Below are 25,214 nucleotides of genomic sequence, written 5' to 3' on the forward strand. Positions count from 1 at the left end.
TTGTGGGTTCGAATCCCGCTCGCGCCATTGACTTTTTTATTTCAACTAAAAATCTTAATTAATTGTAATATTTTGATTAATGTTGAATGTCTCCTTTCATCAAATGAAAGGAATCAATTGTTCTGTTTTTCTATTTCCTTTTACACAAGTTTCAGATAGTTTTTCTTGTTCTCAAATGACAAAATAACTTCAGTTTTTAATGTTTTATTGACACTTAACTAAGTGACTTTCTTTGGCCTTCTTGTGTTTGATGAGCAAATCTATAACAGTTGAAAAATCAGTTTATAATAATTTTTTTTTAAATCACTACAGCATTAAAAACAACCTTTTTCACTCCATTTTAGTTCCTTAGACCAGCCACTGGTGTTCACAAAAACAAAGACCCAACAAACTTATATTCTTGTGGCACTGTGCAAACGAGCGATGAGGGCATCTCTTTTTGTCGGGGCGTCGAAACGGTGCATTTCGATATTTTTGAACCTTGTCAGGCTCGAGTTGTCATTATTTTCCCATGAGTTTGTATTGTAATTTTGTAGCCAAGAGGCACTAGTCTTGTCCTGAAATTTTTCCTTTTTATAGAAGTCATTATAATTTATACAATTTTTGTTGGGTAAAATAAGCTAAAAGATTTTAAAAAAAGGCCTGTTCCCATAAATTAATGTGTTGTATACCATATATAGAATATATGATACTCTCTATATGGAGCCGTTTATTGAATGAATTTTTAAAAAAATTATTTTTATTATGAATTTACATATGAGTACATTAAATTATATTGCAACACTTAATTGAGCTATATAAAAGCATGTAAATAAGAAAGAAGATACCTCCTGGATGGATTCTCTTTTACTGTGATTTATTAGTTCATTGTACTCCCTTAAAAATTTTTCATATTTTGCACGTGCCAGCTTAAAAACATACATATGTTATTTGAGGTCAAAAATTTTGATTTAAAACATAATTAATTTAGAAATAATTTACCGCTGCTGACGAAGGACCTTCATTAGCCGGTTCTTCGTTTCCTGGGACAACCACAGACATTCTTTTGACTGAAAGAGATTTCTAAAAAAAAAAAAGAGGAAAATATATTTCAAAAAGAAAATTGTGGAAAAGTAACATTTTATTTTTCCGACCTTTCTAGTGGAAAATTCGCGCTCAGCAGGCTTTTGAAGATCATCAGTATGCCTTCGTTCAGGTCTCCCTTTTTTCATAGAACCCTGAAAAGGACATGTTCAAAAAAAAATTTCCATGTAGAAAAAAAAAAAGTAATGAACCTGAGAATCTTCTTGCCCTTTTGGAAAAGTATTTAAATGCTGAAAAGAAAAATGAATAATAATACTTTCACTAAAACACTTTTACAGCAATATTACATCTGATATTTCCTTCAATGTCCGTTTTATTTGTGAGTGCCTTTTCAATGGACGTTGAGTTGGATTTTTAATTTTTTCGTGAGATTTTTCTTCTTCGTCAGAACTTGATGAATATTCAATTGCCTTCTAAAGAGGATTAATAATAAATTCATATTTTCAACGTTTGTAAAACATTTCAATTTTACATTAATGAGATTATTTAAATATAAATTAGTTAAAAAGTAAGGTAATTTTGATAAAATTCAGAGCCACGGTAGCCAAGTGGTGATCTGCTGTCAATGGTTCATTTCCCACCATAGCACCTGGTCTTTTTCATGTTCCCTTTCCCTAATTAATATAAAAAATACCATAACAAATAAAATTTATAAATAAAATAAATAATTTTTTTGGGGTCTTACTATTTCAGTATTGGCTACAAGTAGAGTCAAGCAACTTTGCAATACTTTTTTGCTATGCTGGGATTTGAACCTTGAACTATAAGACAGACGCCTAACCACTTGGCCACTGCAGTTCCTTTATAAATTTCATTACAAATTATAACTCCGGGATTTATTTGTGATTTATATATCTATATTAAATAAAAACCACTATTATTATATTGATTTTTTTCTATAAAAAGGCAGTAATTAAAAAAAAAAAATTGAATTGATTTATGATATATACAAATTATTTATACCTGTAAAGGTGGTTTGTTTGCTGTTGAATCGACTCTTTCGTCAGTCTCTTTTGATTTGTAAAAGGTCGATACTCCGGTAACAGCTCTCTGAAAGAAGGAAAAATGTCTCATTTATGTAACTAATGAGTAATTTGAGTGGTCCTACCAGAGACTCTATGCTTTCTGATTCTTTTCCGTAAAATGCAAAAGGTTTATTCATACCTAATTTTATCATCTGTAAAACAAGAAAAAAAATTAATCAGAAATAGTAATGCATATTTCCTTACACCACAATTAACGTTGTTCACATGATATTTAAAGGCTTATTAATACAGGTAATTAACATGTTGACGATTATTTATAATAATCCATTTATGTTTAGTGGCCTAATTGACCATTTTAATTATTTCAGTTAATTTTTTTTTATGTCAGGTCTTGGTCATGATAGTTCAAGTGGTTAGAGCGGCAGCGTATTGAGCCAAAGGTCGTGGATCCCGCTTGTCACACCAACTTTTTCATCTTAACCACCTTACATAAAAAGAATAATTAATTGAAAATATTTATAATATTACCTGGCTAGCCTGAGTATCATTTTGATTTGCAATTTTTGACGGAGATTGCTCTTTAACGTTATCTACATTACACATCTCATCCAAAAAGTCCATTTTATTTTTCTAAAATATATCAATATTATGTGTTGAAAAGAAAAGGGGTGATTATTAAGGAAGATGCGAAAATGCTTACTGCTCTGTTCTTGGATGACTTTGCTTTTTTGACATGAGAAAATGACGCCCCTCCATGTCTTTCACGAGCAGAGTGATGCGGGACTTTTTTAGTTTTTGTTCCTGTGTTTACATCAGACGCTCTACTTTTTTTGCGCGATGTAGTCTAATGCATATAAAACGCGCATAAAAATAAATATATTTATATAGCTTCGCTAGTTACAAACCGTGACTAGTTCTTTGTTGTTATATATGAAGTCTTTTAGCGTCGGTATGCTTATGAAATCAACTTGAGGAAATGATTTCGTAGCCATGACTTTTTTCACAGAAATACTTTGTTTCGAACTCCGTGCCACCTGTAGGATATTTTAAACTGTTAGATTTATGTAATCTGCAGGGTGATGAACCTGTAATTTGGTCGTTACTGATCATTTTGATCTGCCTGTTTTGATCTTTCAGATGCATTTTACCATCAAAATGATCGATAATGACCAAATATATTTCAAACCGTCAGCAGTTTGATAATCCCTGTTCTGGTTCTCTTGATGGTACAGTTAATGAATGACATCTGAAATGCTCAAAATTGACACTGATGTTCAGGGATGATTAAATGGCCGAAAACTAGGAACTCTCATAATTTCAAGAGTAATTTAATATCTAGAATAAAATTACCGAAGCAACCTCTCGAGCTGTTTGGGAATAAACAGAATTTCTGAGCCACTCCATATCTGGCTGTAAAAATTTAAATTTGATTAGTTGAAAAAGTTCTAGAAATAATTAAAAAGTTAACATAGTCAAAATGTAACTTACTGTCCTTGTTGATAAAAATACTGATTGTTTTCTTTCTTTCACTCGTTCTCTCAACTGAAACATGTTATTTAAATGTAAAAAATAAAAATAAAAAATGTCAACAGAAGAGACTGTAATGTACCAGATTTTGCAGAAGGACAAGCATCTCCCTGTCGTCCACCTCTTTGATCTGGTTTTCTAGAAGAAGGATACAGTAATAAATACAAATCCTAAATATGTATCTCACGCGCTCATAAAAATTTAAAAGATTATCAAATTTAATATACAGTTAAAATTTATCCATTTAATCAGTACAATCAGAGAAAAACATTGAGCTTTTTTTCTGTCGAGTAGATAAATAATACACAATATATGCTTGTATATTTAATTGTGCCTACTTCATAAATCATAACCGATATAATTGAAAGCATCCTCTAAGCACTTACCGTTGAGGTTTTGTTTGGCTTGAGTTAAGTCAATGGTTTTGACCGGCATCGCTCGAGCTTTAGCCAAAGCATCTTCCACATTTAGGGTAAAGCTGGATTTCCTTATGTCCTCCTAAAAATTAATAACTAGTTAACTCAATTAACAAAGACTTAAATAATTATTTTTTAATGGAAGTATACACACGCTTAGAATTCTACATTCTTCTGTCCTTCGCACAACCTCTTGCATGTATTCTAAAAAAAAAGTTCCCGCATAAGAGAAAATGTTGAAAAATCTATTTAAAAATTTACCTTTTTGTGTTTTCATATGATCACTAGGGTGGCACTAAAATTGATCATTAAACCCATTGAAATTAAATAAAATTTCAACAATTCTTTAACTGATTGATCGATTTGACATCACGAGGGATGAAATTTTTTAAAATACTTTGATATCTCACCATTAACGAATCCATAGTTCCTTGACTAATTCTTGACACCAAACTTTTCCTAAGAGCAGCTCTAAGCATTCGTTTTTTCATATCAATTAATGATATAAGCTTTAAAAAATATATATAAAAAGACGATATCAATGTTGGCCGATTTATTTATAATTGTTTTAATATTACAGTATGATTTAATTTATAGAATTTACTTTTTCAATGCTTTTTTTGGTAATAACTTCTTCTCTGGCCCTTGTAGAAGATATAAAGGGCCTTCTTTTGTGTGTGACATTTGTACGCTTCATGACTGTCATCGATTCGTCAATGTTGGAAATAGGATGTTGATCTTAAAAAAATAAAATTAATGTAGCACAAGATTTATTATTAATGTTCATATTGAAAATAAGAGTAATACTAAGGTTAATGATTGTTGCCCTTTCTGAAGTAGATTTTATCGTGAATGAAGATTCTAGAAAAAAAAATGATAAAAAATATTTATTACATAAATAACAATTTTTTAATTGTTTTTTTTATTTTGTCTTTCTAATAATAATAATAATGTTTATTTAACAACAACAAGAAATATATACAAAACAAAGTAAATTAACATTATACAGCATGGTAAATACCTTCTGCCGGGTATTTCTATCTGTGGTATGTAGTATACAATAAGACGGAAAAAATTCCAATTATATTTTTTTGTATCTTAAGAGTAAAGTCTCACCGCTATCGTCATACGAATATTTCTTTGAGAGCTTTGGTATTGCTAATGATGATGGTTGAGGTATTTTGCGTCTATTTATCATCTTGGTGTGAAGGGTGTGGAGGAATGGTCTTCTATTGGCAAACAGTGTCACGTCCATTTTGTTATTACTGAAGCGAACTTTATAACGTAAGATAAACTGGAAGATAAATAAAATATAAATTCAACGCAAATAACAATTGGATAACTATGTTAGAAAAAAAAAATTAATACACAAATGTTAGTCTTAGTAATTTTCTTCATTAAAAACATTCTAACATAATTACATTAATTATTATTATCAATTCAAATTATCAAAATTGTATGCAAGAGGTCGGTCACCATTTTACCTTTCACAAAACAAAAAATTATCATCTTCACTGCGGAAAAAAAATTATATTTTGATTATTGTGAAAATACCAGTTTTTCCTCAAAACAAGGATATGCCTCACAAAAAAGAAAAGAAAAAAAGGTTACATAAAACATATAGCCATAAAAAATTTAGAGATTGTTAACACCAGAAAGACTGGATGGGGCCAGAGACCTGTTTGCACACACTTTTTCTACTGTAAAAGCAAGTTGTTTTTTTCTGGAAAAATCCAGAAACACAATTTTTAAATATTCCAATTAATTATTCATTTATCTAAGGTTTTTGGTTGAAATGAAAAATTAGTGCTACGAGCGGGATTCAAAAAAATTAATGTTTATAGAGCTATAATAACAAAAGTTTGATTTTTTACTTGTGGGTAAAAAAGATTAATATGTAACAATTTAAATTATTTGAATTACAATAAGCTACAAATTTCACACAGAATACCCAGGTTCGATTCACGGTATGGGAACAACTTTTTTCCTGTTGTCTTATTTAGTGAATGGTCAACTGTTTATTAACGATTTACCCGAGTTTTTGGGTGGTGGTCTGTTTGTCGGAGCATCAAATGTAAACTGTTTAATGTATGCAGATGATGTGGTTTTGATGAGTACTGAACCGGTTCTACTTCAAAAAGGTTGGGAGAATACTGCCGAATGTGGAATTTGTCAGTAAATTTGAATAAAACTAAGATTATGGTGTTTAGAAATGGCGGTGGACCATCAAAGAATGAACGATGGTTTTTAGAAAATGAAAGAATAGAGGTAGTAAAAGAGTACAAATATTTAGGTGTAACATTGACTCTACTTTCCTTCAATATGCATTTGGCCAATAAACTTAGGGTTGCTAAACAAGGATTGAATATAACCTGGAACTCTCAATAGAGGAGATGTTCCTCTAAAAAATAAATTTAAAGTTTTTAATTCTGTCTCTAGGGCTGTGATGCGTTATGCATCACAAGTATGGGGCTACCATCAGTATGAAGTGGTAGAAAAACTTCTTTGTTTTTTTATTAAGAAGTTGTTTGGCGCTCCCTATTATACACCAAGTTATTTTCTTTATTTGGAATTAGGCTTTAGACCTTTGTTTGTGTATACGTTGAGGAGTCATTTAAATTATATACAGCGGGTTTTGGGTCTGAAACAAGATTGTTTGCCCTATCTCCTTGCTCAGGGGATAATAAAAAAAACATTTTTTGGTTTAAAGAATTGGAAGTGTTGTCTTCCTGACTGAACTGTAGTTTTCATATATATTTTACAGATGTGAAAGATTTCAAAATTTGGGAAGTACAATTATTGCAGGCAGTAGAAACTCATCGTAAAGAAGACAGAGATAATTTTATGTTAAGTTTATAATTTGTACATTAATTTAAGTTTTATTTGAATGTAAATATGTAAGGGTCAACTGGCAGACGACTAGATATGCCATTACAAGTATTATTTTATTTTGTAAAAAAATGTAATATTTTGTTTTCTTTTCTAAATATACTTTTATAAAAACAAAAAACTTAGAAAAAAAATTATTACACAACTGTTAGTCTTAGTAATTTTCTTCACTAAAACATTCTAACATAATTACATTAATTATTAACAATTCAAATTATAAAAATTGTATGCAAGAGGTCGGTCACCATTTTACCTTTCACAAAGCATAAAAAATTATCATCTTTTGCGGAAAAAAAATTACGTTTTGATTATTGTGAAAATACCAGTTTTTTCCTCAAAACAAGGATATGCCTCACAAAAAATAAAAGAAAAAAAGATTACATAAAACATATAGCCATAAAAAATTTAGAGATTGTTAACACCAGAAAGACTGGATGGGGCCAGAGACCTATGTTTGCACACACTTTTTCTACTATAAAAGCGTTTTTTTTGCTGGAAAAATCCAGAAACACAATTTTTAAATATTCCAATTAATTATTCATTTATCTAAGGTTTTTGGTTGAAATGAAAAATTAGTGCCACGAGTGGGATTCGAAAAAATTAATGTTATTGGACCTATAATAACAAAAGTTTGATTTTTTACTTGTGGGTAAAAAAAGATTAATATGTAATAATTTAAATTATTTGAATTACAATAAGCTACAAATTTCACACAGAATACTCGTGTTCGATTCACGGTATGGGAACAACTTTTTTCCTGTTGTCTTATTTAGCGAATGGTCAACATATAAACATCCTTCCTCCAGGGTTACTGGGGAGAAGAAAAAAAGCTACAAATAAGCTTGATCGTTTCTGATCATTTTGATCTGCCTTTTCACCCCGCTTTGGTCTGCCATTTGCATTTAGGCATTTTCACACCCTCAGTGCGTGCTTTATTTTTTGTTAAGAGTATTTTATATAAATTTGTTTAATGAATTTAACTATTAAAAAATTCCAATCATATTTCTCAACAAAGTATGTGAAAATCTGTTCAATGTAGAAAAAGTACCATATGGTCTTTTTGTATTACCTTGTAATAATTTGTTAGCCCTCTGTGTTTGACCCTCTTGGCTCTAGATTGTAATTTCTAAATTTTTAGTTAAAAGGTCTTTTTTTCTATTTCTGTCCTGGTCCAGTCATGCATTTTTTCCATTGAATTTGGAAGTGCGAATCAAGCTTTGAATGTTGGCATTATGTTAAGAGAAGAATCCAGAAAGTGTGAAGGTACTGAATGGTTTTTCTATTCTTCTCGGCTGAAAAGTGAAGATTAACGTTTAAAGAAAAAGTAGGGGACGACTCCTTAAATTGTGATTACTTGCAAATGGCAGATTCAAATTCTTATAGCATGCGTTCTCAGGATAGATAATTTTGATGTAACGACCGCAAAATGGCACAATTTTATCAAGGAGTCTCAAGAGAGCATAACTTTTTGTTGTGCTTTAAAATTCTTTCTAAATTCACATATGTTATGATAGTCCCACATGAGAAAAATTGCCTCGCTTCACTCATGTGAATTAAATTGAGCATTTAATTCTGATTATCCTTCTCTTTAGTATTCTAATAAGTTTTAGTAACTTTTTAAAGTTGTCTTATTTAAAATAGTGCATATTTTCTACTTTTTAAACAATATAAAGAAAGTGTCTAAAGTTTGTTAGTTTCATACAAATAAAATATTTTTAACAATGATTTCAGAATATGCTGAATAATTTGGAAGTAACAATAAAAAACAAAGCAGACTTTAATAAAAATAATTTTCTATGTCATTGGTCAGATTGAACAGAAATAACTTTTAATTGAATCAAAAATCTTAAATTTTGCAGTTTAGTCATCCTGGATGATAAGATGACTAAATACAGGTGCAAAAAAATTTCTTGTAAAAAATTTTGATTCAGTTGGAATGTATTGATGATGATGAGATCCTGATGGGTTAGGTACTGACCACAGCAGCCTTTTGGCGTATTGTACATTTCTTAATTCCTTAGTTCAGCTCAATTTACTCGATCTTTCTTTTAAAAGTAGTCATACTGATGCAATTCTCTTCCCTGGGTCATCTTGGTAGCCTAGGTTATCTCCATTGAACGATTGCTTCACATGCAAAAATAATATGAGTGACAGTTTCTTCCATTGCACAGCCTATAAATTGGAGTCTTCATTGAATATACCATATTCATATGATTTCTCAGATGCCAGTGACCAATAGCCATATCACTCCCCTGAGTTTAGCGTGTTTTGCCGGTTTTGGTTACGGATCTTTAATCATGAGTTTACTGTCTAGCTCCTCTGGATTAGTCCACTTCTTTTGTTTTTTGTGTACCAATTCTGAGATGAGGAGAATATATTTGATCTTGTTATCCCATGAATAAGTGGCTCATATTCTCGCAGATCCCCTTGGTCTTGGCGCAAACACTGACTGGTAACAACAGCACAATTTAGTGCCATCTTCTTTACACTCGGTGATAACTACCTGGCCAGTTGAATTGAAATTGTCTGGGGACACTCCTTGGTCTTGGACCCAGAATGCCTTTGTGTCCTGGCATTCAGGTTATTGTTTTCCAAAGTTAAGGAGATTTTGGATGTCTGTCTATTTTGAACATGATCTTTTTATGTGCTAAAGTTCGACCTGCAATGTACTACTTCGACTATTATTTTTTATTGAAAGTTTTTTAAGAATCTAATAAATTTTTTTAAAAATCTTCATTTTGTCATATATTAACTGCTTCTTATTGTATTTGTGCTTGTTTTCAGGACAAAATGGAACTTAACCCTCAACAGATAATAAAAGTAGGAGAAAAAGATTCAAGGTTTGAATCGCCGATTGATTTAAGTTTAAATATCACTACAGAAGCACAACTTCCAAGCATACAGTGGAACAATGCCCAGGAAAAACCAAGGTTAATGAAACTTACAAACAGTGGTGAATCAGGTGCGATTTAGATTTTTTAAAAAACATTTAATTATACAATAATTAATAAATAATTTGTACAATACATTTTATAATATATATTTTTTATCTGCACTCTTCAATTTTCCATTTTGCAAATCTTGTCTTTTCAAGGAATGATGTACACGCAATATGCATTTTTCCTTCTTCGTTATTCTGAGTATGTAAGTTTTCATTAGAGTGAACAGCTTTTAATATTACGCTGTCATTAAATGGTATCATTTTCCATTTGCTTTCTTTTAAAAGTTCACCTGTGGTCCAGGTAAAAACTTGGTGGCATTGGTTTAGCTCATCTCGATTGACGTAAAGATATTCGTTGTATTTCAGACTTTTGATTCTGAAAGTTTCATATTCATTGGCCTTTAATATTTTCCACTCAGATCCGACATCGTTTGATCTCAGATTTTGTGTGATTACACTTCTGTTATGGTCGTAGATTGAGCTCGAAGCGTATAAAAATTCTCTGCTGTCGATATTTTTAATACAAACTCTATCCAAAAACACTGCATTCCTTATCGAAGGATTCAATTTCATGTTGTACTCTTTCAAGCGTTGAATTAATTCATAACTGACTAAATTCAGATTGGGATATGACATGATATTTTTAAACGCATTAGCAAATTCAAATTCAAATTTTCTATTATTTGAGCTTAACTTGTCAAACAAAATAGTGAGCGATACAATTTCTGGTTCTATGTATAAATGAGATTTGGAGTAGTCAATTAGTTTTTCGACTTTTTCATTTGCGTACAAGTCTTCAATGACGTGTTTAACAATATTTAGAAAAATATCCATATTAAAGGTGCAAATTTCATTTGTTAGGTTAAGAATTTCAGAAGAATCGTAATTATCATTTTTTATAGAGTTTTTAATAGTATTAATCATTTCCTTTTTAATATCAGGAAGCTGTTTTTTAATACTTTCTATTTTGATCCTCAATCCTTTTTTAACTTTCTTTATGTTTTCTTCAGAAGACAAATTTTCAAAAAATTCTTGCATTATTAATAAAGGCTTGACTGTCACAGGGGCTATTTTCAGAGCATTTTTGCTCTTCATGTAGTTAAATACAGCCATGTAAGCAATTATTGAATGCGTGTAATATTTACGAGTGGTAAAACATTTTAAAATTATTCCCATCCGTCCATCCATATTTTCAATCAAAGAATAAATAATGTTGTCAAAAATTCTATTGTCGAAATCACATATTTTTTTAGATATTGTGTCTATTTCTTCTTCTGTATGCTCATAGTGCAAGAAGTGATCTAGGAATAAATCAAGCGCTTCGTTTTGTATGTCAGGCAGGCTTATATTGAGCCTTAATCTCTCTTGAACGGCGTACATATTCAATAATATATCAACTGTGTTCATATTTAAATGGTTATCGCCGTTTCTTTTCATCTTGTCCCATAAAAGCTCAAAACAAATTTTTGTCTGTAGTGGATAACTTTGAGATGCTAGTACCAACCATAAGTAATTATTTGACACTTTACCGTAAACATTATCAACAACCTTTTTCATAATGCTGTGAAATAAATTTACGTCATTAAGATAAACTTTATTTAATATTTCAAATTGGTCTTTACTTGTGTATGTTTCTTTTTCTATCTTATTTATAAGAGTTTCTGAGACTAATGACTTAATGCGATCGTCTAAATAACTTAAAATACCATGTGCTTGATTTCTTATTGTTATATTTGAATCAACATCATCGATAATATATTTGCGTATGTTTTCTTTTAACTGCAATGATTGATTCAAAGAGTCATAATTTATTACTATTTTGCTCAATGTTTTATAAGCGAGCAAACGTTTGTTTATTGAAAAATTGCTAATGATAAATTTTAATATATTTGAAAAACTGATTTCTTCATTGGCGTACATTTCTTGAATCAACGAGAGGGTGTCGTAATTATTTTTCTTGTATATTTCCTGTGCCCTTTTAAACTCCTGCTTTTTCAATGCGTCCAAAATTTCATAGTAATTATTAAATCCCACTTCTCTCTTATTCATCGAGTGTTTTTTTATTGTTGCGATCTTTCCAAGTTGTTTTAAAGCTGTTTTACCAAATTTTTGACTGTCGAACGAATTGAGCGAATTTTCTTGTAAATCCTTGTTGTCATTTGTTATGGAAAATCCATCCACGGCTAAACACACTAGACATGCAATTAAAATAATATAATTGATGTTTGAAATCAGCAAGGTTCCTTCCATTGTTCGAGTTGTAATAAATTATCAAATAATCTTCATCAATTCAACCAGTATACCTGAAATAAAAATTCTAAGTTAATAATTCCCTTCAGTTTATAAGTAGACTTAGACAATTAAAATTTATGGTGATGGTTAAAAACTTGTGAGATTTTTTCTGTGATCTGCAGGGTGACGAACCAGTAATTTGATCCTTATCGATCATCTTCTTGCAATCATCAGTGGGACTGTAGTCACTACTGAAAATAGCAAAATGTCAAAAGGTGTCTGACAGACCAAGATGATTGGTAAGGATCAAATAGCAAAACTTAAACTATGAAAACATTTTTTTAACTGTTGTCATTAAATTCTTTTCCTTTCTTTCTGCCTATGTCTGTTATGTATTTTGCCATCTTCACTGATTGATTAGAAAAAAAAATAATGAAGAAATAGGTAAATTTGATGAAAGTTATATCAAAACAGTTTTAGCCTGAATTCAACTCTTCAAAACATAGCTTAAAAAGGATTAGACCTAATCCACAGGGGTCAAATGGTTAGTGGTATGACTCGTATTTTCCACACTAGCAGTTCTGGGTTCGAACCCTAGCACTACCTCTTGCAGGTAGAAGAAAAAAACTATCCCTAAATTTTTTAGTAAAGGTGTCGGCACTGTGCCACATTGTATATGATATTATTTCTGTAACTACTGTTAAAACACTTACCTACAAATTTTGGGGAAAAAAGAAAACACCCCCCTTAATAGACGCGTACATAGAAATGAGTAAAGAAAACAATATAAATATACATAAATCACATTTACATCCGTCTACCTTTTCAGATTATAAACTCTTAATCAAAGCAAGAAAAACTCTTTTCTTCAGAGATTATTCTGATTTTCCTACCCATATAAGGAATTCTATATTTAAATCTGACATGGCAGTGTTTAACCCGAATGCTCATCTTATTTTTACGGATGGGTCGCTGATGAAAAGGAGATGTAGGATGCGCAATATATGATTCCAATCTAAAAAGGGGAAGCAATTTAAACTCCCCCAAATCACCAGTATTTTCTAGGCAGAACTATATGGCATTCTGAAGGCTTTAGAATACATTTTAGAAAATGAGTTAAATAGTGACAATTTTATGATAATGTCCGACTCAAAGAGTGCACTACAAGCTATAGAGGGGCATAATCTCAATTCCCAAAATTATATGATCAAAGATATCGTGGACTGTTTAGATATCTTGGAACAACATAGGAAAATAAAGGCCTGCCTGTGCTGGGTTAAGGGCCACGCTGGTATTGAACAAAACGAAATTGTTGACAAGTTGGCTAAGAATGCTATAAAACAAGGTGAATGGAACAATATTCCAGTCCCATGGCAGGACGTTAAAAGTTTTTTTCATGCCAAACTTTCCCGGAAATGGAATCGTACGATCCAAAGAAGTAACACGGGTTCTTTCTATTTTAAAATTAATCCAAACGTAAATAAAAAACCTTGGTTCTACCTGAGCACGACCAATAAAGGAAATTGTACGATAATAACCAGAATGAGACTTAATGATGGAATATGTGGCGCTTATTTACAGAAGATTGGTCAGAGGAACAGTAAAGCGTGCCAGAGCTGTGGGATAACAGAAGACCTAGAGCACATATTTATGGTTTGTTCACAGTATGAAAAAGAAAGGAAAGAAATGTTTGATGAACTGTATAAACTAAAAACGTTGGACAAACCATTTGATTATAAATGTCTACTGTTTTCTAAAGATCTTTGTATTTACACAAATATCGTTAAATTTGTCCATGAGTGCCACATAACTATTTGAGACGATAACTGTCTCTGGCCTGCTGCCTGAGGGCGGGGGGTCCTTGTCTGGTTGCTGGGGGTGTGTGGCGCTGGGGTGGCTCTGGTACATGGATATCAATAGCCGTCCCCGATCGGCTTGGAATGTGGGTGGCCAGGCACACACGCACATCCCACCAGGAGATCGGACGTATTTGAGTCAAATTGGAATTTGAGGTGGAGTCCCCTGGTGCCGCATTTTTCCCCGGTGGGCGGGCTGGGGCTCTCTTCGTCCCGGGTGGAGGTGTGGTCTTTGCGCTAATGGTAAAAACCAAGGCCATAAAAAAAAAATTCCAAGATCTCCGTGGTTGATAACCTTTATTCAATTTCCAATGTTTTAAATAAAAATATTTATACCTGGACTATGCCAATGATACATACAATATAAATACTTTTATTTAAAAAATTGGAAATTACTGATGGGTGTGCCTTCAGATTGAGAATTATACCATGAGATTTCTCTATGTTTAGTACTGATGATGGGCGAGGAGCCCGAACGTCCACGTAATTTACTAAATTGAATAAAGGTTTTCAACCACGGAGATCTTGGAATTTTTCAACCTATCAATAGAGAAGATATGAACCGTGGAGTTGGTAATATATAAAAAAAAGTATTACAAAGAGGTTGAACTTTTATCCATGACAGCCAACAGGTATTTGGGCATTAAACCCTCCTATATGACAAAAATAACTACTTTTTTCAAAATCAGTTTTTACAACAAAAAAAAAAAAACATAAAAATTAGGGCAATAGACTCCCTTGTTGTATTAGACAAAAAGACCAGATAAAGTAGGTTTTTGGTAGTGATCTGGCAATGGCTAGACCTGATCATAAGATAAGTTGCCCCTTCATAAGAAAACAAACAGAATTAGTCCTGATCAATGGATATTATTGAAGATTAGTGGTGATTCTGATGGAAAAATCTGTTTTATCAGACCTATTAATGAAGATAACGTATTTTGCCACCTTCAGTGGTTGGTCTGAGAATGCCTAAGTTGATGAGATTTGATGGTTAAGTGGTTAGGAGTCTGACTCATAAATGCCATGCTAGCGGTTCTGGTTTCAAATACTGGCACGCCCCATTGAATTTAATCGAGAATAATTTAAAACAAGTATTATAAAAAGGATGTACCCTTATCCATGACAACCACAGCTATTTGGGAGTTAAGACATTCAGTAAGACAAGAATCACTTTACTTTTTTACATCAGTTTTAACAAAAAAGACCTAAAAAAAGTGATGTTCTCGATATGCTCCCTTGTTATATTGGACAAAAAGATCAGATGATTTAGGCTTTTTGTAATGATCTGGCTAGACCTGATCATAAGATAAGTTGCCCCTTCATAAGAAAGAATAAACAGAATTAGTCCTGACCGATGGATATTCACTAATCAGTGCTGATACTGACTAAAAAATCTGTTTTTATAAGACCTATTACAGAAGATGGCGAAACGCATAAATGTACCCGTGATACACCAATGAAGATGATGGAAAGTGACCATACTGTAGGTTGATCATCCCTAGTAATTCCCACAAATTAAATACATGTAGATTAAAATTTATGTTGGTAATTTAACAACGTACCTCTCAATCTGTTGTTACACGCAACTGTCTAAGATTATAATTTTTAAAATAGCTGTAACTTCAAATCATAGCTAGTGTTACATGAAGCAGGATGACAAGTAACAAACGCGTTTAACACAGATTTCATGACCAAATATCTGTTGAACTTGACCTTTTTATCTTCAATGTCAATATTGCAATTTTATTTTTTACTAGACGTTTCACTAGAAATTAGGTGATAAATTTAATACCGAACAGATTTAATCTTACAATTAAATTCAACACAATTTGAAAAATAAAATTCCTTATACAATCCATTAATTTAATGGCTTTTTGCCTAAAATTTGTTGCTTTAATTGATTTTGTTCATTATTGAATTAAATAAGGAAATGTGAGACAACAACAACAACAAATCAGATGAAGATTTAGCAATAATCTTATGCGTTGTTAATTTTCAGTAATCTTGAGTGCAAAATGGTTTAGCCCAAGACCATTTTTGACAAAAGGTCCTTTCAATGACTGTTACGTATTCTCTCAAGTTCATTTTCATTGGGGAAAGAATGAACAAGAAGGAAGCGAGCACAAAATCAACGGTGCATCGTGAGTGTCGAACTCAATCACCCCTAATTAATAAATGCTCGATCAAATGAGTTTTAACAAGATTTATCCCAAATATCAGATTGCCTATGGAAATTCATGTGATGTTCTTTAAAAGCATGTACTTGTCGCAGGAAGAAGCCATGAAAAAATTAGATGGTGTCACGGTTTTAGCGTATCTTGTTAAAGTGAGTATTTTTTTTATTTTTTGAAAAATATAATTGTCTAAATCATTGGTCCATTTACAGATTCATAATGAAGATAATGCACATTTAAAGCCGATAATCGATGCGTTAGATAAAATTAAAGGCCCTTTTACCTCACAGCACATTGATCTGTTATCTCTACAAGAAATAGTGCCGTTGTTCACTGATGATTATTTGATGTATTGGGGAAACGTGGTTAATAGCCATAAAATATTGTGGCTTATTTGCCGGCAGCCTTTAACAATCAGCCCAGAACAGGTACAATTTAATGTTTACTAGAATAAAATGATTTCATGTAGTAATAATATGAATATAAAATTGTTACTGACATTTTTTTTTTTTTTTACAGCTAAGCAAGTTTCGCTTACTTATGGGAAAAGACAAGAAGCTAATGCAACAGAATTTTAGAGATGTTAAACCTGTGAACCATCGGATGATATTTCATGTTAACATTGGTTATGACAAGCATAATGTCCTGTATTTGCTACCCCATGAAAAAGTAGTAACAGGTACCACAGATGCAAGTAGTGTTTCTGGTAGTTCGAGGAAATCTGCTAAGAAAAAGAGCATCAAGAAAATGAGCATTAAAAAGCAGAGCATTAAGAAACAGAGTATTAAAAGGAAATCTTCGGTTAAAAATAAAAAGAGTGCAAATACAGCTGAAATGGACATGAGAGATGATCCGTCAACCGCGTTGCAGAGATGGAAAGAAATAGCATGTGACACTTGCAACACAATAGATGTACAAATTCAAAGAGAGATAGAAAAAAAGGATTACTACAATACGTACACGACCAAACTGAAACTTCTTGAAGACATTTTAACACAAAAACTGCTTGAAAGCAACATAGATTTTGAAGATCCAAATTTTATGACTGGCGTCAGACAATTTGCAAGGGATGAGGAGAATTTGAAGGACGATGACTTCCTGATGATTAACAAAGTCGAAAATCTGATTAAAAGCCTCAAGACTACGCTGAGTTTGCATAGGGAGAAAAATCCAAAAATAACTTCTAAACCTCTTAGAAGCTCAATCTCATCCCCCGCGCTTAAAATTGTTATTCCAATGAACAATTCAGTGCCTATTTTAAAAGAAGCAGAAATAATCGAATCGACTGGAATAAATGTAAATACTAAAAATGAAAGGACTATTACAACACAAAAAGAAAGTGAACATGTAGACGAGATTTCAAAAGACGTGAAAAAACAAGTACGACCAGTAACCGTTGAACCTGAAGTCAACTTAAAATCACCAAATGATCCTGCATGGAACAAAAGAAACCAGTCAAGCCAAGTGACGAACAAACCAAAAAGAACAATGGTGAAAGAAGTGTTTGAAATTAACAAACAATCTAAACCAAATGAACAACAGAATAAACTATCTTCTTTTAAAGGGAAACAAATAGACAAAAAACCTTTATGGAAATATTAAAATTTTATTGTAATCTTCACACTAATAGTATGAAACATCATTTTATTAAATTACACATTTTATTTACAGAAAAGTTTAGCTTCTCAACGGCAAAAGACCATTTAAAATTTTATGACATTTATTTAACTAGAACTACCTTTTTATACAAAACAGATTTTTTTCTTTCTTTATTAAAAACCCCAACAAAATTAGTAGTTTAACAAACTCAATGTAAAATATTAACATTTTGATACAAATTGACAAGTAAATCAGCACTTTTAAATCGCACTGGCACCGATGGCTACTTGCGTCGCAAGGTCAGTTTGTTCATTTTTAAGCCTATCACGGATCAACTCGGCGATGGCTTTTTGTGTCCTTTTTTCCAATTTGTCCAGCTTTTTGGCGACGTCTCTCTTCAAATCCCAATCAGGCTTTCGTGGTGCTAGATTCGCCAAGTCCTGAAATTATTATCAAATAAAAATAAATAAATAAAATAAATAAAAAATAAAGTCAACTCACAAGTTCTTCGATAACGACTCGCGTCTTAGCAGACTCGAGCTGATCTTTGATTTCCGATTTGACATCTCCTGGCTTTGCTGGAGGCAATGTGGTTTCTTTCAGCTTTTCATCTTTGGGTAAGTAACTCCTAAATACTGGCCTGAAAAATTATTTATGCTAGTAGTCAGTGACAATTGAAAGATCATTAGAACGCAGATTTACTCTAAAAAGGCAAAAAAAATTAAAGTAAATATATTTAGCATTTAAAACTAAACTAGTCATAGAACAAATAACAGGCATAACAAACAGCAAAATAGTGTTTAAACAAGTCTTTACATTTGTCAGCATTAAAAAAAAATTATATTGCTTTGCTTTAAACGCACAGCAATAGTACACTCACACATTATATAATAAATACATAAGTACACATCACATAATGAATAAATAAAAATAAGGAACACAGAACAATGAAATGAATAGTTTTACACATAAGTAAATAATTACCGTAACACACATGTACAATACTACAGTCTATTAAATTTACTAGTTTTCATGGTCCGCTTGACCAATTAACTAATAAACTATAATAAACTAAAAAATTATAAAAAACTATAAAACTACTAACTACGAAACTATTAAAAAAAATTAAATAAACTAAAGTCAAAGTTCAAAAATGCATATATCAGTTTATACATGTACAGTTGAAAGCAAGTTTTCCCAGCGTAACGGTCGCTCAAAATTTCTCAGCTTATTTTTTTCGTATTAAATTTCTCAATACCTCGCCCCGTCGAAAAATTTCTGTATGGCATCTTTAAATTCCAGGCAAGTCAAAATTATAAGCTTTATGTTTTCCAGTTTGTGGCACATCTCACAGATTGGAATAGCTCTATGGCTACTTTCATGGATATATGCACTACAAATGCAGTGGTTTGAGCGAATCCGGGATATTGATTGCAAAAATTCTTTTGTGCCATTAATTCCAGAGAAAAGAGAGAACCGTGGTTTTGATCCTATTTCCAGGAATATGGACTTATATAGCAAACCTGCAGTTCCCTGGGTGTACCACGTGCTCCATTCTTGCATCAAATGTTTGGTGAAGAGGTGTTTTACATCCATCTTTGGCAGCATGATGTTTTGATATTCAACGTGCTTTGTCGCTTATTTAGCCAATCGGTCCACTACCTTGGATGCAACAATGTCCCTGACTCCAGCAAAATACTACCTTATCCTGTGTTTGTCATCATTTTTAATTGAAATAATGTAATACCGGTAATGACCATGTAATCCAGATCTGACCTGCCAACTATAGCGATGGAAGACTTGAGCTATATTATGGGTCACAGGCACAGGCTTAGAAGAGCCATAATTGTCTGATGGCCATGCATTTTAATGCCTACCGTAAAAAAAAAAAAAAATTAATGGTAGGTTTTGGTCTGCAAGTTGGTGAATTCATGCTGAACCGGTACAGGGTCATTACTGGGTGTCTCCACTCACCGTTTTTTTTAGTTATTCAAACTCGTTTTCAGAAGACTGAAGAGGGCATAATGGTGAAATGTTTTTAAATAACTTTAAAAAAACTGCGACTGGAAAAAGACTCATTAAGTTATCATCTCTCATAAAATGTGGGTAACAAGGCCTTTTTTTTTTTTTTAACAATGGATACCAGGGACTGGGAGTTCCCTCCTGAGCACTGCAGCTGAGCTGTACAGCTTATTGTACTTTATTCCTGGCTCCATATTTTTAGGGGGGGGGGCTCGCAACACAAATGTGAACTTGAGCCCCCGTTGTGCCGGTGTTCTTCCATCGAAGAAACTCATTTTTGAAGGGGTTGGGTCCAAATTCAGGGTCGCTGAGATCCGATCCCGCCCCTTCTATTGATGAGTGCCGTGTCAATGTCTTTCAATTGTGGCCACTGGTCCCCTTAGGCATCAGAAAAAGTCCAGAGGCGACGGTGACCGCGGGATCTACTAGCCGAGAGTCTGACGCCTAAACCACTCAGATACCGCGGTCCCCGGGTAAATGCCATAGTCAGCAACCCCCTAAGATAACAAGGTGAACTTAGCTAAAGAAGTGATATGCAATGGAGTCCCATGAAGTGATATTACCATATATAGCACATATAATGGTGATACCTCATCACGGCACTCTGATCATTGGGAGTGTGGACTTTTCCATGGTGCCTTGCATGCTATAATATATGCAATTTTTTATCCACACCCCTGGACAGTGATCGTCATGAAAGGATGAAGTGTCGGCCAAATATCCCTCCTAAATCATAGTTACCGAGAATGAATAGCCCTAGAAAATTGTTCTTCCTATGGACAAGACTCTGACTGAACCATAATAGACTCCCTAATTACCTATACAAAATAGGCGTCACTGACTCCCTGTTGTGTGAATGTGACTGATTCACCACAGTCGACATCAATCATGTTTTCGCTTGCCATAATAGAAAAGATCAGATGCTGATCCCACAGCGTTAGAAGTAGTATAATTTTGGGTAAAGTGGAAAATGCTGAAATAGTGCAAGCCTTGTATAGGTTTGTATCGGACGTCTACATGCCTCCGGGCACTCTGATCACTGGGGGTGTGGACTTTTCCATGCACGCTATAGAATATATGCAATTTTTTATCCACACCCCTGGACAGTAATCGTTAAAATGATGGAATTGTGTGCCTGGCTGCCCGCCCTAGGATCGTTCACTTTAGTGGTCATGCTCGTCTCGCTCTTCAATGGGATTTACTGTGACTAAAAGTAGCAACAAAGCAAAAAAAATCAAGGTGACAATCGAATCAAGATCTTTGGAAAGCAGGTTTACTCTAAAGAAAAAAAAATCAATATAAATCTATTTAGCACTTATCATTACAAATTAAAATACTAGTTACAGAACAAATAACAAAACAAACAGCGTTTAAACAAATTTTGATTCATTTCATTGAAAATATTTATTTGTTGATGTACTTATGAATCGAATTTGTCAAAAATACCATTTAAAGTTGTTTCAATTATTTACTTACTTTGGAATAGCGTTTGCATTGTTGTTTTTAGCTTTTTTTGATTGAGCATCGTTCTCGTCCTGCTTCCTTTTTAGGGCTTTGAGACGTTCTTTTCTCTTGAGCCCTTCTTCTTCAAGAGTTCCCACCTTTTCTTCTATCATCATAAGAATCAAATTCAAAAACTTCAAAACTGCATTGAACACTGTGTGGTTTACTGGTTACTGTTTTGATGAAGGTTATAGAACACTGCAGAGGCAATCACATTGTTTTTTCTCTTAAAATAATTATTTATTTATTTTTTAAAGAAGAAAATAATTATTTATATATATATCTTTTACAAAGAATATAAATTACGAGCCTATAAACAATTTAAGCGGAAGATAAATAAAATTGATAAAATAACAAGAAAAAACAACAACAAACATTAATAATAATAAACAATAAACTATATTTTATTTGTTTTTATTTTTTAACTATTTTATATAGTAGAAAAATTATATTTTACGTAATACTTTATTTATTTCATGACAATCTGTACAATTATTGCTTTTAGTTTATGCTTAAATGCATTGAAATTTTGATGAAAAATCAATATTCAGACATATCTTATTTCCTTCTCTCATTACTCTATTTATTGGTGAATAAAATATGTAATTTGTTTTACAAAATGCTACACTAAACATAGATGAATGTCTGGTAGCATGTATTGGGACACTGAAAGTGATACATTTATTTATATATACATACAGATCAAAGATGCTTATACAAAGAATATAAATCACGAGGTTACAAACAATTTAAGTACTGTATGAATAACATTTATAATATAGCAAGAACAAAACAACAAGCATTAATAATAATAGACAGTAAATTATACATATATACATAAAATGAAATCAGCACAATTTAGATGGCCATTGATTGTATTGTAAAGAAACAATAGAAGATTCTAGAGAGAAAAAGACAGTTCTGAAGATGAAAGGAGAGGAAATTAAAAATTACTGATTCTAATAAATTTATTTGGTACTTTATCTAAAAATTCAGAACAAGAAGTGTGAATTCCACACAACTGAAGAAAATTCGAGAATAGAACGAATGAGAATTTTGTACAATATCAGTGATGAATCGCGATTATGAAAATAACGAGTGTTTCTTATAATAAAACCAAGAATTTTAAGAGTTTTTTTATTAACACTGAAAATATGCTCCTTAAATTCCAACAACATCAAACAAGAGACCCGAGTCTTTGACACAGATACTCCCTTTGGTGTTGTATATAATGGTAAAATATCCCTTAAAATTATTCAAAATAGTTTGCTGGTATATTACACTTATTATTACTTGTAAAATAAAAAATTTTTAAATAGTTAAAAATTGAGAAATAATTTTTTTGCTTTATTAAACCAAAATCCTTTAATCCACAATTATGAATTACATATTAACCAACAACTAATTTCAAGAATGAAAAATAAATAAATAAAAAACACTAGATAGATATAGAAAAGTCTTACAATGTTAAATAGTGAATTTTTTATTAATATAATCACAACTCAAAAGATTTGGCAAATTTATGACAGCAGAAAACTCACCAACGATTTTCACAATAAATTAAAGCAAATTCTTCTAAAAGAAATGACATAAAAAGAACAAAAATTGATTTAAGGCTCTGTAAAATTTTTAAATTAAGGAATTTTCCATAAATTCTAAGGTTTTTTGTAGTTCAACTGCGACCCATTGTCAATTTGAGTGATTACTGCTCAACATGAACTTATTTATGCTTTTAAAAAATTAGAGAAAAGGCGAATTTAAAAGAAAAATGAACTTAGTTCTTAAAACTTTCAAGGAATATATTTATATTGTATGTTGTAGTTATACACCTAAATTTGTACCCCAACTTATTTTAAGTAGATATTTATATTTGTCAACATTGTGAATTATATTCCAAGAGTGATGATTGACCAGTTTTTGATGCAATTGTTTTGGGATGGCCAAAGCTAGGCAGTAGTGCAAAACTATGACTTTTATCACATCCAAAAATAATTGCGCTGTGGGTCCCATCAACGGTGTAGCGTCTACACTCACTGGTTTCGATTTTAGTAAAATGCATTTCGACTTTGTGCAGGAGTGCAACTGGAGTTTCTCACTGAAGATGGCACAAAGCCAAAACTTGTTTAAATATCAAAATGTTTTCACCGACTTGCAAACCAATGCAATTTAAAAGAGTTGTAACTTGACCATGAACTCTATAATTAATTTTACAAGCATATATTAAAGGAATCGTATTTTTGAATTTTTTCCTTTAGACTTTAATCCATANTTTTCAGAGCAATAATCTTATAAAATTTGTCAATGAGGAATTAAAATCAGGCGGAAATGTATCCAAGTTTGAAGGTTTAACAAAACGTTACTACAGCACTCTCTCAAAAATTGAGAAATAATTTTTTTTGCTTTATTAAACCAAAATCCTTTAATCCACAATTATGAATGATGTATTAACCAACAACCAATTACAAGAAGAAAAAATAAAAAAATAAAAAATAAATAAAAAACACTAGATAGACATAGAAGATAAAGAAAAGTTAAAAGGTCTTACAATGTTAAATAGTATATTTTTTTATTAATGTAATCACAACTCAAAAGATTTGGCAAATTTATGACAGCAGAAAACTCACCAACGATTTTTACAAGAAATTAAAGCAAGTTCTTCTAAAAGAAATGTCTAAATATACATAAAAAGAACAAAAATTGAATTAAGGCTCTGTAAAATTTTTAAATTAAGGAATTTTCCATAAATTCTAAGGTTTTTTGTTGTTCAACTGCGACCCATTGTCAATTTGGGTGATTACTGCTCAACATGAACTTGTTTATGGTTTTAAAAAATTAGAGAAAAGGTGAATTTGAAAGAAAGTAAACTCAGTTCATCAAACTTTCAAGGAATGTAGGAATATATTTATATTGTATATTGTAGTTATACCCCTATATTTTGTACCCCGACTTATTTAATTTAAGTAGATATTTATATTTGTTAACGTTGTGAATTATATTCCAAAAGTGATGATTGACCAGCTTTTGATGCAATTATTTTGGGATGCCCAAAGCTAGGCAGTAGTGCAAAACACTATGACTTTTATCACACCCCTGATCCAAAAATAATAGCATTGTGAATTATTAATAATAGTTTCAAAGTCCTGATGAAAGTGATATATTTCTCCAACTTGAAGAAGGAACTAAGTCTTTTTCTTCCCTAAAATTTGCTTTATCTCTAATATTTTGTGCACAGTTATAAAATTAAAACTGAAATCAATAACTTCAAGATAATTTCAAGATAAACCACATGTACGCTGAATAAAACTTTCAAAAGACTATAAATTAGTGTATTTTAAGTAATTTAAGAACAATAATTGCAAAGGTTAATTGCAACGGTAAGCACGCAAATATATTTAAAAAATTTGAAAATCGACAATAAAATATGTTAACAAATCTTAAATTAGGGAGTTTTTATGAAGTATTAACTTCTTTTAAAGATTTTTGACCCATGATTTCTCAAAAATGCATATGCTAACAAATTGGACTAATTCCACAATAAATAAATGTAAAATAAATTGCCAAACATATTTTTTACTTTTAAGGTATTTTTACAGATTTTAAGAATGACTTTAAATGTGGCAATGAAGCTAAATATAAAGGTAAAAAGCTAAATATGAAGCATGATCAAGCTAAAAAAGTTAAAATATTTGGGGTTTTAAGGGTTGTGAAAGTGCTGATGATTTTTTAATCAAAATTAGAATTATTTAAAAGCCATGTTGTACTGGCACTGGGTATATCTTATGACACACTATGTTGTGTTACTGACAAACCAAACAAAATTGAGACTTAATTCTTGTGGATCTTTCCCCATCCGAAGAATAGTCGCAAAGGAATTAAAATAAAGACTTTGATTATAATTGTATAAAAAAGAGGACTTTAATTAAAACATAAAAAATAAGAACAACAACAAAAGAATGGTGGCTCTGCCATGCTTCAGCACATTATTT

At 31.7% G+C, this 25,214-nt stretch overlaps 3 protein-coding genes across 8 annotated transcripts; 1 reads left to right on the forward strand and 2 right to left on the reverse strand.

Moving 5' to 3' along the window:
* Nucleotides 1-188: 188 nt before the first annotated feature.
* On the reverse strand, nucleotides 189-15,624 carry LOC106669915. 5 transcript variants are annotated; one of them, XM_024227084.1, is made up of 23 exons: nucleotides 15,493-15,624; nucleotides 5,129-5,306; nucleotides 4,820-4,873; nucleotides 4,617-4,750; nucleotides 4,423-4,521; nucleotides 4,274-4,307; nucleotides 4,167-4,216; nucleotides 3,983-4,094; nucleotides 3,679-3,734; nucleotides 3,558-3,611; nucleotides 3,420-3,479; nucleotides 2,975-3,103; nucleotides 2,770-2,913; nucleotides 2,598-2,699; nucleotides 2,192-2,260; nucleotides 2,047-2,133; nucleotides 1,371-1,496; nucleotides 1,275-1,313; nucleotides 1,134-1,217; nucleotides 982-1,062; nucleotides 828-908; nucleotides 326-557; nucleotides 189-260 (listed from the first exon to the last, which is right to left on the reverse strand). In XM_024227084.1, exons 2-22 carry the CDS (start codon nucleotides 5,265-5,267, stop codon nucleotides 393-395), a joined length of 1,899 nt encoding a protein of 632 aa, XP_024082852.1. In that variant the 5' UTR covers nucleotides 5,268-5,306; nucleotides 15,493-15,624; the 3' UTR covers nucleotides 189-260; nucleotides 326-392. The 5 variants fall into 5 exon arrangements, with proteins under 5 accessions (XP_024082852.1, XP_014255267.1, XP_024082854.1 ...); XM_014399781.1 differs by lacking the exon at nucleotides 15,493-15,624 and adding an exon at nucleotides 7,971-8,059; XM_024227086.1 differs by lacking the exons at nucleotides 2,192-2,260; nucleotides 15,493-15,624 and adding an exon at nucleotides 7,971-8,059.
* On the forward strand, nucleotides 7,980-17,776 carry LOC106669916. Of its 2 annotated transcripts, none has more exons than XM_014399782.2 (6): nucleotides 7,980-8,164; nucleotides 9,686-9,863; nucleotides 15,930-16,071; nucleotides 16,151-16,256; nucleotides 16,317-16,532; nucleotides 16,624-17,776. In XM_014399782.2, exons 2-6 carry the CDS (start codon nucleotides 9,692-9,694, stop codon nucleotides 17,704-17,706), a joined length of 1,719 nt encoding a protein of 572 aa, XP_014255268.1. In that variant the 5' UTR covers nucleotides 7,980-8,164; nucleotides 9,686-9,691; the 3' UTR covers nucleotides 17,707-17,776. The 2 variants fall into 2 exon arrangements, with proteins under 2 accessions (XP_014255268.1, XP_014255269.1); XM_014399783.2 differs by having other exon boundaries at nucleotides 8,144-8,225.
* Nucleotides 17,777-17,876: 100 nt separating this feature from the next.
* On the reverse strand, nucleotides 17,877-21,425 carry LOC106669917 (coiled-coil domain-containing protein 12). The gene is made up of 3 exons (XM_014399784.2): nucleotides 21,202-21,425; nucleotides 18,205-18,343; nucleotides 17,877-18,143 (listed from the first exon to the last, which is right to left on the reverse strand). The coding sequence occupies exons 1-3, from the start codon at nucleotides 21,342-21,344 to the stop codon at nucleotides 17,964-17,966; spliced, it is 462 nt and encodes a 153-aa protein (XP_014255270.1). The 5' UTR covers nucleotides 21,345-21,425; the 3' UTR covers nucleotides 17,877-17,963.
* Nucleotides 21,426-25,214: the final 3,789 nt, after the last annotated feature.

The sequence above is a fragment of the Cimex lectularius genome, unplaced genomic scaffold, assembly GCF_000648675.2.
Source record: "Cimex lectularius strain Harlan isolate CLEC.00 unplaced genomic scaffold, Clec_2.1 scaffold146, whole genome shotgun sequence".
Classification (NCBI taxonomy): Eukaryota; Metazoa; Arthropoda; class Insecta; order Hemiptera; family Cimicidae; genus Cimex; species Cimex lectularius.

Bases quoted from the DNA above. Each gene is read 5' to 3' on its own strand.
- LOC106669917 (XM_014399784.2), bottom strand. From the start codon at position 21,344: ATGATGATAGAAGAAAAGGTGGGAACTCTTGAAGAAGAAGGGCTCAAG. The intron at 18,344-21,201 runs GTAAGTAAATAA...ATAATTTTTCAG, and splicing joins AATGCAAACGCTATTCCAAA to GCCAGTATTTAGGAGTTACT. The intron at 18,144-18,204 runs GTGAGTTGACTT...TAATAATTTCAG, and splicing joins GAGTCGTTATCGAAGAACTT to GACTTGGCGAATCTAGCACC.
- LOC106669915 (XM_014399778.2), bottom strand. From the start codon at position 12,092: ATGGAAGGAACCTTGCTGATTTCAAACATCAATTATATTATTTTAATT.
- LOC106669916 (XM_014399782.2), top strand. From the start codon at position 9,692: ATGGAACTTAACCCTCAACAGATAATAAAAGTAGGAGAAAAAGATTCA. The intron at 9,864-15,929 runs GTGCGATTTAGA...GTTAATTTTCAG, and splicing joins TACAAACAGTGGTGAATCAG to TAATCTTGAGTGCAAAATGG. The intron at 16,533-16,623 runs GTACAATTTAAT...TTTTTTTTACAG, and splicing joins TAACAATCAGCCCAGAACAG to CTAAGCAAGTTTCGCTTACT.